Source organism: Asterias rubens, chromosome 7 (assembly GCF_902459465.1).
Source record: "Asterias rubens chromosome 7, eAstRub1.3, whole genome shotgun sequence".
NCBI classification, from domain to species: domain Eukaryota; kingdom Metazoa; phylum Echinodermata; class Asteroidea; order Forcipulatida; family Asteriidae; genus Asterias; species Asterias rubens.
The window spans coordinates 20898669-20911349 of NC_047068.1; the positions used below are offsets into that span (position 1 = coordinate 20898669).

Genomic DNA, 12681 nt, shown 5'->3' on the forward strand with positions numbered 1-12681 from the left:
GCTCCTACCAATTATTTTGCCTTTAACCTGTAATGAAAAACAATTACTTTTCGTTGAGCTATTTATTCACATTATTTGGTGAAGTCACAATGTAAGAAACCTCTAAAGCAGCCGGACGATAATTTTGAATTATGTGTTCAAAAAAGAGTGTGTTTTCTCACGTTCGATGGGATAATAATAACTTACCTGATACTTTCATAGTGGTTTGTGCCGTCGTCACTTGCTTCGGTGAAAAGACGGGTGACCGTGGCACTCCATTCGCCTCGGCCCCGGTCAGGGCTGGGGTAGCGGTACCCGTGCTTGGTGCCTCGGAAGAGTCTTGACTGCTCGGTGGCTCGGACTGATCCAGGGGCTTCATCAGTAGCTGGAAGGATTTGACCTCGGTCTCTAAGTCCTTTCCTGTCTGCTGCTTGTACACTTTCTGTGAAATGGGGTTGGGAAAAAATCAGAAAGTACAATAAGTGAGTGCTAATGAAGATAATGTACACTTCAATTGTCTTGAATTCAACTCAATTAAGTTGTTTTCGGGGGCTTCATCGGGAGCTGGAAGAGTTTGACTTCGGTCTCTAAGTCCTTTCCTGTCTGCTGCTTGTACACTTTCTGTTATGGGGCGTTGGGAAAATTCGATGGTACAAGAAAGTTATTTATTTGTTTTTCTCTTTCTAAATATATAATTAAACAATATTATATCAAAAATTGAAAGAAAAACAAAACACCACAAGGGAATCAGTTCAACAATATCTCTCAAGGGTTCAACTCCATACGTTTGGTAATGACTCTGGAAATTAATGGCAATAACAACTTGTGTGGCATGGTAAGAAGTACAGCAGCTTTGTATAGTATAATGCATTTTGAGAATGATTTTACTTCAAAGTACCACAGCGGTTTTGGAAAAAACAAAAATCATAATCGCAAGAGAAGCACTACCGTGGTAACGTTTCTCAGATTAGTCTTCCTGCATGGACATACACCGCTCCGGCAATATCTTTAAAAACAAACAGTGGGCTCCAACTGCCGTTTAGTTCTGCCAATACAAAAAAATGAATGAATGATACCATTCCATATGGAATACGAGGTATGGTGTTTTGGTTGTTAAGTTATTCTGATAAGCATACTTTGAAATATGCTTTACTGAGCTGGACGGAAAAAAAATCCTTGCCTGTGTCCACATTTTGTTTGAGTCCATGCATATAATGGAAAGAAAAGCTCATTACCAACTGGGAATATTATGCATTGTACCTTCACAATAAGATATACGCAGTTACGTTTGTCTGGTTGCTTGGATAAACCGAAAAATAGTCGTTGGTGAACAGCTCTGCGTATTACTACAAGCAAACGGCTGTTTGAGTCTATCAAACCACTTGATACACAGAGTAAGAATTTGGGCTATGAACCCACGGGCATTATTTAGAATGAAGCCAAATGTTAAGTAAATAGACCCATGTAAATTTCAAGCGTTTCTGAATACTTTTACGGGTTTCCACGTAAAAAATGTCTCAATAACACGTGGTCGCAAAAAATTAAGATCGCACCCTTAAGCCACAAAACATGAAACATGATGGACTGGGTGTGCATTTATTGATTATAACGTTAATGATTGGTCGAGCCGCTGGCAAATTAAGTTGCACACAGAGTTATTAAACAAACCTTCGGACAGTTAGGGGTACTTTCGGTTATAAGAAACCAAAGCTCAATGTGAAAATGTTATCTATGAAGGCGACTGTGAACGGTCTATATGGACGGCATTTCTGAACATCCTGATTATTGGTATTGAACGACTTGATAATGAAAACGTCGAGTTTGAACAATTTTGTGTTGAGCTGACTTCAAGCATCTTAAAAGAAAGATAAGTCCTACCATTCGGGCACAGAAAGGTTTCAAGAAAAAGGACTTTGATCACCCCAACATGATTTGCAAAAAAGGGAAATTTTTTACTCTGAACATTCCCGGGTTAGAATTGACTATGATTTTCGTCATCATCCTACAACAGTCGCGGATTCACATATGAAGGTCTAAGTACGGGGTAAGTTTCAAGTGTAAATCATTTTAGGTTCATGAGATAAGATTTGTTGAAAAGTAAGTATGGACATTGGTATGGACCAGGTTAAGGTCAAGCAAGGTTGCCACTGAGGAAAGATTTTGTAGAGTTATAAAAGGGCTTTCAGGTGATGTATTGATAAATAACGCACCTCGTTTAGTTTTTAAGATATATTGTATTAAAATAAATACTTTCAATATCCGGTTTCTACCGGAAGTAAAGGTCACCTAGGGTCACATTGTTTGTAAGATTGTTAACATGAATCAAGAGCTATCAAATTATGCAAATATATTGTATGTATCAGTTGTGTTTTTTTGTTTATATATGAGGTTTTGAATTATTCATTGTTATATTACAAAATATTAATGTTATGACGTCATCTTTGGCAAAAAATGCGGTTCGGTGATAATGGAGAACGCAACACAGAACAATCAGGTTTTTGGCTGTACGCCATACACATAACACAAATAGATGTAGAAGATTAAAACAAATGAAAAGTAAAAAGAGGTGTTCTGGTTTGCATTGCACCCCCAAAAATAGTTTTAATAACTTACAAGGAGGCTCCTATAAAGATCAAGGAAAGGCTCATATGTTCGCCAAGGACTACTTTGTCAGATCAATATTTGATGGTGAGTGGTGTCGCTCTCTGCGCAGCTAAGTAATCGTTGCATAATTAATCGGACGGGAAACAGTTGGCTGGAAATGCAACAAAGCCTAACACTTTCAAAAAAATAGTTGAGCTTAAACAGAGTGAGGAAGTCGATCTCTTCTATACAACCCGCACTGAAAACCTCTTGGATTTGGGTTTGCACCAACGACTAACAATCCAACATGAAGTTGATTTTGATCGGAATACTTCTCCACGCTGGGTTTGCTGATGCCACGCTCTGTAAGTCCGGTCAGACATGGTTTGAAGGATCTTGCTAAGAAAAACTCGATAATATCATGACATGGGGAGGGGCTAACAAAGCCTGTGCTGACCGGGGCGGTGAACTGATAGTACCTAAATCACTTTCTGAACATCAGTATATATGGGAAACATTCAGAGAAACCGAGGGAGATATAGGAGTTTGGATTGGGTGTATTCGTGATCAGCAGGATAACATGAAGTGGGTGCACGGTGAGGAAGAGTGCACTTACTTCAATTGGGGTTCAGATGAACCTGGAACCTACGAGGATTGTGCAGAGATGAAAGCTTACTGGTTTTTCAATGGTCTATGGAATGATGAATCTTGTTTCACCAAAAACTCTGTGATTTGTAGTGAGCACTCTGCCATCCAGCCATACACCCAGGTGAAGATGACCTGCCTTATAGCTGATCACAATGGCTGCTTCGCAGCCAACGAGTAAAGTTGGTCAACATTATCATCTACGGGCACACTGACACAAATTTTGAGCATACTGAGTATGCTCAATTGAATGGAGCACTTTGACAAGAAAGAACTGACACGATATGAATTTGTAGATAAAGATTTACAACAGTCGAGATGAGCCAATGACTGTGTGCGTGGTCTTCGAAGTATTCGTGTCTACCACTGTTAAGACCAATCTGATAATGACATTTTTAAGGTGATAATTTATTATATTATACCAATCGCACTGCTGAGCATAGCAATCAATTGAGCGATCTTGGGGGGAAAAAATAATGTCAAAGACATCTGACATGTTATTAAAAGATTCGTAGTGAATATAGATATTAGAAATGTTATGGGGGATATCTGCAACCGGCATTAAAAAAAAAATTACATTTCCAGTATGTCCATTACTCAGCATGTTGTAAACAAACGGACGAGCATAGCCTAAAACAGTTTCACACATGCATGGCCAAAATACGGCGTTTCAGTCGTATGTACGTTTCCCTTTACAACCATGGCTTCAGCCATAGAGTAAGAAACAACCATGTAAAGCAAGTAAGAATTATAGTTATGCAAAAAAACGTAAGCTAGAATGCCATGGTAAGCAGGACATGGTATTGGGCATTGATCACATACAAAAACTAACAATAACCCCGAACCATCATAACCAATAATGAGATAAAGCTATTGCCGTTCACAATACGATACAAGCCTACTAATGTTTTGATTTTACTGTTCTGGTTTTTCATCTCTTTCTTTAAGTGTACGTTTTTTTTACTGGTGATTTAATGATAGTTTTCATCGATTTGTAGCCAAAAGTAAAAAGTGTATGAATGTTGTAAAAAGCACGGTTTCGTCTCCAACGCCATATAGAGCCATTCGAAAATGATGCGCTGTGTGCGCAGAGTCTTAACGAGGCTCCCTGTTGAAGCCCAAAGTCCAGGCTGTGGTTAACAAAATTGCTCTCTTAATTTTCTTAATAAACCAGCATATTTGCATTGTTTAAAGGCAGTGGACACTATTGGTAATTACTCAAAATAAATATCATCATAAAACCTTTCTTGATGACGAGTAATGGGGAGAGGTTGAAAGTAAGAACATTGTGAGAAACAGCTCCCTCTGAAGTGACGTAGTTTTCGAGAAGGAAGTAATTTTCCACGAATTTGATTTCGAGACCTCACGTGTAGAATTTGAGGTCTCGAAATCAAGCATCAGAAAGCACACAACTTCGTGTGACAAGGATATTTTTTCTTTCATAATTATCTCGCAACTTCGACGACCGATTGAGCTCAAATTTTCACAGGTTTGTTATTTTATGCATATGTTGAGATACACCAACTGTGAAGACTAGTCTTTGACAATTACCAGTAGTGTCCACTGTCTTTAAAGAAACTATCATAAATAATTATTACTGACAATTATAATAAAGAAATGGGTGATCAATCATTTTGACCCTTCAGTTGTGATTTGGTAAAATTAATTCGCCCGGGATAATAACAAAGTGGCTGTCAGTAGATACAGGATTAATTGGAACTGTTTCGGCGCCCTTTTTCTGGATAAATTTTGACACAGATCGGGTCAAACTGACTTAGGAATGGGTCGGGCCCACGGAATCCGGATTCGGGTTAATTCTGACACGGGAAATTTGAGAATGTAGGTCCATCAACCAGAATCTTCAAAGCGATGAAAAGAAGTTAGCCGGTAAGCCAATAGTCATAGCGGAAATGTATATAGCCATTATGCGTTGCAATGACGTAATACGTGTGAAAAAATATTAAATTGAATGAAGTCCATGCAGTTTTTTGCTATACATGTACAAACATTATTTATTTTTTATATTTTTTTCTGAAACTTTTTCTGTGTAAGTTTTGTTATGGTATTTTTTTGTTTACTGATGCGCCCTCAGAGAGAGCGGTCCTGGAGAGAGCGCAGTGTCAATTCGACGAATTATTTGTTATATTTTATTTAATTATTTATTCAATTTAATGCAGCTGCTGCATCGTATTGTCACGACCACCACTGTCGTTACTGTCAATGTTATAATCTGGAAACCTCTTGTGGATGATTGCCGTCGATGTTGAAATTTGAGGAAATAAAACGCAGATACACACCCACAAAATTGTAAATAGAATGGAGGTTTTGTTTACCGTGACATGTTCCAGTGTGTCTTGCAGCTCTACCACTCTATCTCTGTATTCCTCGGTCCTTCCGTCAAGCTGTATAATAAAAACAAAATCAAGTTTATCAAAAAATGAGCACCTGGAAATAATAGAATATCAATCACTTTTATTTCAGAACAATCTTTCAAATAAAAAAAATGCACTAGCTACGATTTCTAAAGACGAACAGAGGATCCCCCTCGAAACGACGAGTAAACACCGGTTCCTCGTTAAACCGGTTCCTCGCAACACCTTACACCATTCTGACTGAAACACAGTTCATACGATATTTGTATGATTCAGCGATAGTTGTCAATTTGTCAATACATGAAGACGAAAGAGCTAACTAACTTTTGCCTTCTTCAGGCAAAACCAAAAGTGTACACAGATAGATGGACAAAAAGATTTGACCATTTCAATTTTTTTTTTTTTTTTTTTTTTTTTGGGGGGGGGGAGTATCACACAAAAATTAAGCTGGTACTTTATGTAGTTGTTTCAATACATTTTTGTAATCCTTCTTAATAAATTGGGGATGAAGAAAGACATACTTGAACCAACCCAGATGGGTTTCTGGGTGATGTGGGTTTCTGGGTTAAGTGGGTTTCTGTGTTAATTGGGGTTCTGGGTTAATTGGGTTTCTGGGTTAATTGGGTTTTTGGGTGAAATTGGCTTCTGTGTTAGTTGGGTTTCTGGGTGAAATGGGTTTCTGGGTGACTCACCTCTTGTACTTTTCTCTGTAGTTCAGATGTGCTGCCTTCATACGCCTTAGATTAAGAACCAGATAATACATATAAGTGAAATTAAATTAATTATAATTTATTCCGATCTTACTATAAAAATAAAACCGAAATGATTAAAAGCTAAATAACACATTTGTAACTTTTATGCTGATAATAGGTTTTCACTCAAAACTTGTTGTTGACAAAAATGGAAAATAATTGTAATCTACAAGGAAACATTTTTTAAATAAAGTTGGGAAACTATTCTTTTTTGGAATAAAAGATGGCAGAACATTTTGCATAAATTATATGCAGAGGAATCATACACAATCTTCACTTTGGTTTGTAAATGGTATAGAAGAAACGTGATTGTTGTTTTGTAGACGCAAACTAATAATAGCAGACAACATACTAAATATTATTAATTGTTTGTTGAAATAAATAGTAAAATTTTAATTAACACAAACGACCAAAAGAAAAGTTGAGGATAGTGATTGTTTGTGTAGATGCAGTACACAATTTACTAATAGTAATACAGCACACAACTTTTATATTCGTAATGTTAATTGTAAAAAATAGTACACTATTTAAAATGTCACAATCTATCACAATATAAATTGCGGATAAGATACTAACAAGGTGATGCAAAATGTAATGAAGCTTTTATGACCATCGGTATGGCCTATACAAAAAATTACCTTATGTTTGAACGCGGCAATTGGAAAAGTGCAGTGAATATTGGCCGTTGTTACCGATGGTAATTTCAGTTTCCTTAGTAACTATAGTTGTTCATAAATATGCTGTAAAGCGCATCTGAAACAAGGTTACTCACCCTAATTTTGTCTTGCTGGATGTCGACCTAGATAGAAATGTTTAGAAATAAAGAAAATTAATTGATATAATGTTAAGTTGGAGTACTTGTTGCTAATTATTAAAGGCACTGGACACGTTCGGTAATTGTCAAAGACTACCAGTATTCTCACTTCATATGCATACCATAGCAAACCTGTGAAAATTTGGACTTATTGGTCATCGAAGTTACAAGAGAGTAATGAAATCAAAAACACCCATGTTGGAAAAATGTGTGTGTTTTCAGGTGCCTAAATAGGCTTGTCTTTTAATATTTGATTGAGAAATTTCCTCTTTTTCAAAAACTACGTTACTTCAGAGGGAGCCGTTTCTCACAATTTTGTCTACTATACCCCATTACTCGTTACCGAGTAAGGTTATGCTAACAATTATTTTGAGTAATAACCAACAGTGTCCAGCGCATTCAAAGGTCGTAACAAATACAAATCAAGCTATTTTCGAAAAAACTGTATCTTGCAACTATGAACAAAACAAACCATTCTGGTGTCTGTAAATGCCCCCGTATACATGGTTTGCTCTGTATCCATTACAATATATTTTTGTTCATTCCATGTTCACTAATTATTTTCTCAACCTGTTCTTGATTGTCTTTGACTTAAAACAAATTATTAATCTTCTTTTTCCACCAACATGGAATTAAATGTTGATTGAATTGAATTGAAATTGAACAGATAAATAAGTTCTGAATGTAGAGTTAAACCCAATCATGTGACATACCTCCTGTCTGAGCAGGTCATTTCTTTCTTGTATTCCCGCCAAGTCATCTTGCAATCCTTGTATGCTGATGAAGTGATTGTGCCACTCATCAATCTCAGCTTTGATTGGCTCTGGCATGTTGCCATGGTAAGACTAAAAGGGGGAAAAAACACTTATATTTATCATGATGTCAGCAAAACCTTTAACAATCACAGATATGTTGAGGGGGAACAACTTCCACATTCTTAGGATTGCCAAAATACTAATTAAGTCGGTGATGATATAAGAAATACTTCATCCGCAACAGATCCTTGTTATATTTGTAATGAGCTATCTTAGGGCAGGGTATACTTTCGGTTATTGTGAAAGACAAGTACCCTCACTTGGTGTATCTCCACATGCGAAAAGTAGTTTTTTTTTTCAATTATTTGAGTAATTACCAAAGGTGTTCCCTTACCCCTGAAGAAGATGTTATAACACAAAAGATGATCTAATAGTCATCAAGTAAAGACATATACACACAGCGAGCCTTTGAATATAATATAGTAACATCTTATTGAATATTTATTGTTTTTTTTCCAGATCTAAGTTCACTTTATATTGTATTTATTTATTAATAGTGATAGTTCTGACTTGCTATATATATTTTTGATCATTATCTTTTTGCTAAATGGCTGTAGTTTTATGAATAATGCTGCTGATGTGAGTTTTGTGATCATGTATTGTTGAAATAAAAGGAGTAGAACGACTCTAGAAAAGAGCAAAACAAAGTTATTAGGTTTAGTTTGTCATAGGTTTTCCCTGTAGTCGGGTTTTAAGGTATCCAGATGCTCCAAAATGCCTTTCCCTCAGTGCGGAATTTGAAATAACCACGACTTCTAATCTGTTAAACTTCAAATAATGTTTGAAAGCCTTAATCTGTACCAACGGCTAGCAGAGGGAGGCTCTATCTTCAGGTCACTTTGGTTGAAAGCAGTTGGCAACATTTAAGTCCTTTTCGGTTTTTAAGTCATCTCTCCGTAGCGTATTAGCGAACTCTTGGGTGCACACCCCTCTCCCACACACCCATCCAGTTGAAAAAAGGGTGGGTATAAAGCATTTCAAGACACAACTTTTTTTTTAAGGATTCTGACCCGAGAACAACCTTATCCCAAGCAGTCCAACAAAAAAATCAATGATTTATTGTACAGATCTTTTGCGGTCCTTAATATTTTTAAATTGGAGACTTCGGATGCAAGATGGCAGCAGACTTACCAGGTAAATTTCCATTGTCCACGTTGTTCTGAGCATGCGCACATAACAAAGGATTTACCCAGTAAGTCTGCTGCCACCTATAGCTTTCCAACAGTCTTATGCTAACCTTTTCGAATTCGATGGCATCAAACTCAGCAAGTTCCAGTTCATACTGCAAGTAGACTCGCCTGTTGAGATTACGTGTTGTGTTTAGCAACGTGTTGATGAATCTCAAACACTCCACCTACGTTGAAAAAAAAAACAAGTATCACCAGAAATACTCCCGCACGAATAAAACATGCACTGCAAAAACTGGGGAAATTTTGCTTTTAGTGAACAGATTTTGTGTAAACGTTTGGTGATCATTGTAAACATTACTGACAATAAAAACAGGCTTTGAGTACAGCAACTTCCGATAGTAAATAGTATTTTAAGAACGATTTCAATTTGAAATAAAGTGGTCATGAAAAAGTAATAAGTTTTAACCAACCAAAATTTGTATTTGAGAAACATTCCGGTCAGACACGTTTCTCAGATTATGTTTATTCCTATTATGATTTTTGGTGATATCTCAAATGCTACCGCCTTTTAAAATGAAATTTGTATGGTTTAGTTTTGTAGTATAAATTATATCTACACTAACAGTATTAAAACAATCGAACTGTCTCAAAAATCAAACTAAACTTTGCCTTTATTTCATATTTACTCACCATGAGGTCAGTTCTTGACCGCTCCACAGCTAACATCTGCGACACTGCATGGAATCGAACCTTCTCTTTTATCTTGACTCGGAGGAAATTGAAGACATCGAGGACTCTCTCATGACCGTTGCGAGCCCCACAGGCAAGATTCAGAACCTGCAACATTTGAAAGACGAACACATGGCCAAGTTTAGCAACTTTGTTTGTAACATTTCATGTATCAAAATATTTCTCTGTACTAAAGCAAAACTTTGAAAGTTGAAAATACCCAGCTTGAAGAATTGTTTTAATGAATTCAATTCAATGTATTCAATATAAGGAGTAGGGTAGATGGCATTAGCTTCCGATCCTAACCGGACCTCCTTCAGAGGCATAAAGTACAAACAAATACCAATCCACTTATAGAAACAAAAGAGGGGAAACAGAAAAAAAACTGGAAATTATAGCCAATCAAAGTTTCTTGTTCAGAAACAATTGGTGGCTATGAACCAATAGGAGTATAAGTGGCGAGGACAAAAGGATTTTCAGTTTGAAACATATTATATTCAATGTAATATGTTCACTATATTATAACACCCAGGCAGATTCTTGCCATTTGATTGGAGGATTGTGGTAGCAAATACACTACGTTATTCACCGTGCATTTTTCGAAAATAGCTGCCAGTTGTTTGCAGTTTTCTCAGCAAGTAGACAATGCCACCAGCTGAAACTTTCACAGCTGACTTTTATTGGATGCTGTTTTGATTACTTATTCTTTTTTGACACCCTGTTTCAAATATTGAAACCCTGTTTTATATGTCATTTACAATTAAATTGATTGTAAGTGAACAGTTCGGACACTCAGTTTTTAAATTTCCAGTATATTTTGACATCCTTTTATACAAACCCTGGCTAATACCTTGCTCCACCTAAAGTTTAATAACAATAAGGTCCTACATTACCTTAAATGAGTTCAATCTGGACGCTAGGGATCTACTGATGATACAAAATGCCACTGTCTCCAGTATATCAGGCCCTGTGGTTATCACATGCCTCCCTTTCTACAAATGAAGAAGGGAAATGAATTTTGACACAGTGTGAATATTAATGTAGATCAATGAGGGAATCATTACAATTCAAATATGAAAGACCTCCTCTCACAATCAGATAAATTTATTACAATTCAACAGATTCAAATTGAACATAAGTACTATTGATAAGCAAATCAATGACGGGAAAATATATTGCTCACTTCTTAACATCACATGCAACTCAAAATGGAGTTGTATAAAATGGTTGACAGCTCGTGTATTTTTGGTGAAATTTAAGTCCATTTCACACAATACGAAGTTCCTAGGAAACTTTGTTTGATTCAACACATGCAATCTCTCTAGATTTAAAAAAAAAAGGTATCGTGGTGGAAAGCCACCCTTGCTAGGAGTAGGGTAAAACCAGATAACCCCAGCATCTCGGGTGCGTCTTCTTATGAAAACTGCATCTATAGTGTCATGGATGGAGGCAGGGGTAAACATTCTCCAGAAATTTTAAAGGCCCTTAAAAGAAACCCTTACCTCATTTGATGCTATACATTTCAGGCAATATAAGGCGTCACACTCATCTACCTGTAAGAAAACAAGGTTAATGTTGTGTTAATTGGGTTAATAATTAATCAAGTTCAAGTAATATACCACAGGGATGTGTATGTTATTAACGAACATCATTGGTTGGATGATTAAAAGAGGCAGACAAAGGGTTGGAGGAAGTGGGTTTATCGTTTATGGGGTTGGGCAAGCTTTGATTTGTTTTGTTTTTAGTTTTGGGGTCTGAGCAAAGGCTTTATGAGATCTTGGTGTTTTTCAGTTGGGTAACCATCCTTTGTACTGTTTTCACAACGTATGGAAATAAATGTGAGTTTGAAATGACTTGAATCACATACATACATAAACGCTAGTCAGATATGCCAACAATCAGGGAGATAGAATTACATTCAATACAGGAAATGATTTCCATAATCAGGGAGATTTTAATAATCAGGGAGATTTCCACAGTTGTTCATCAAAACTTGGAAAGAATCGTTTATTTTTCAGGGAACTTTCTGAAGAATAAGGAAAAAGCAGGTAGGTAGCCGGATAAGGGTATTGGGAAGGTAAGAACTCTGGTCGTAGGTAAAGGTTTATAGGAACAACATTCGGCAAGAAGGGGGTTGTCAATCTTCAGTGCAAGTGAGTGAACAAACTGTCATAGCTTAGTTTCGGTCGGGCAAAGAGGGCGAAGAAAAACAATGTCGATGACCCTCACCTGTTCCCTCTTCACGGTCTCGAAGTATTTGTGTTTCTTGAGTGTGGCTTGTTTCTCTGCAGACGTCGTGTTGGCGAGTTTGTTCTGCTCAATCAGCAGATTCTGGGTATCTCGAACGAAACGGGCCAGAACCTCTGGTCCATTCATTGGATCGGAAATAAACTCACTCATGAACCTACATGAAATTTGGGGGAAATATACAGATCTTTTATAGGTTGAGTTCAAATCATCACGCATTACGTATAAAAGCCTTAGAGTGCTATTCGTACGACAGCAATTTGACTAGGGTCCCCTGCTTAATTTTAGCATGGTTGTAAAATGTAGCAATGTAAAAGACAAGATTTTGCAAGATAACTTGGACAGATAGTTGTCCTTTCACGCGAGGTACATTTAAAATTTTAAAACCATGGTACCATTTAGCAAGGGACCCTTGCTCAATTGCTCTCATGTGAACAGGGTTGTAAGGTTGTACTAAAATGTGTAGCAGGGTTGTACAAGATTTTACCAGGGACCTTGGAAAATACCAAAAAAATTGTTGTATTTTCACACGAGGTAGTTTTTTTTACAACCTTGCTCAGTTTAGCAATGGACGCTTGCTAAATTGCTCTCGTGGGAAAGGGGCTTAAAAGTGAA

General features: G+C 36.9%; 1 protein-coding gene across 1 annotated transcript in view; it reads right to left on the reverse strand.

The window, feature by feature from the left end:
- The window catches only part of LOC117292708 (formin-like protein 3), a 45890-nt gene that overhangs the window by 11764 nt on the left and 21445 nt on the right, over positions 1 to 12681 (reverse strand). Inside the window, exons 5-14 of the mRNA XM_033774851.1 lie at positions 12049 to 12223; positions 11322 to 11372; positions 10713 to 10811; positions 9781 to 9927; positions 9198 to 9314; positions 7859 to 7990; positions 7104 to 7130; positions 6272 to 6316; positions 5541 to 5609; positions 187 to 421 (exon numbers count right to left, since the gene is read on the reverse strand). Of these exons, the coding sequence (XP_033630742.1) occupies positions 187 to 421; positions 5541 to 5609; positions 6272 to 6316; positions 7104 to 7130; positions 7859 to 7990; positions 9198 to 9314; positions 9781 to 9927; positions 10713 to 10811; positions 11322 to 11372; positions 12049 to 12223 (1097 nt within the window). The remainder of the gene's footprint in view (positions 1 to 186; positions 422 to 5540; positions 5610 to 6271; positions 6317 to 7103; positions 7131 to 7858; positions 7991 to 9197; positions 9315 to 9780; positions 9928 to 10712; positions 10812 to 11321; positions 11373 to 12048; positions 12224 to 12681) is intronic.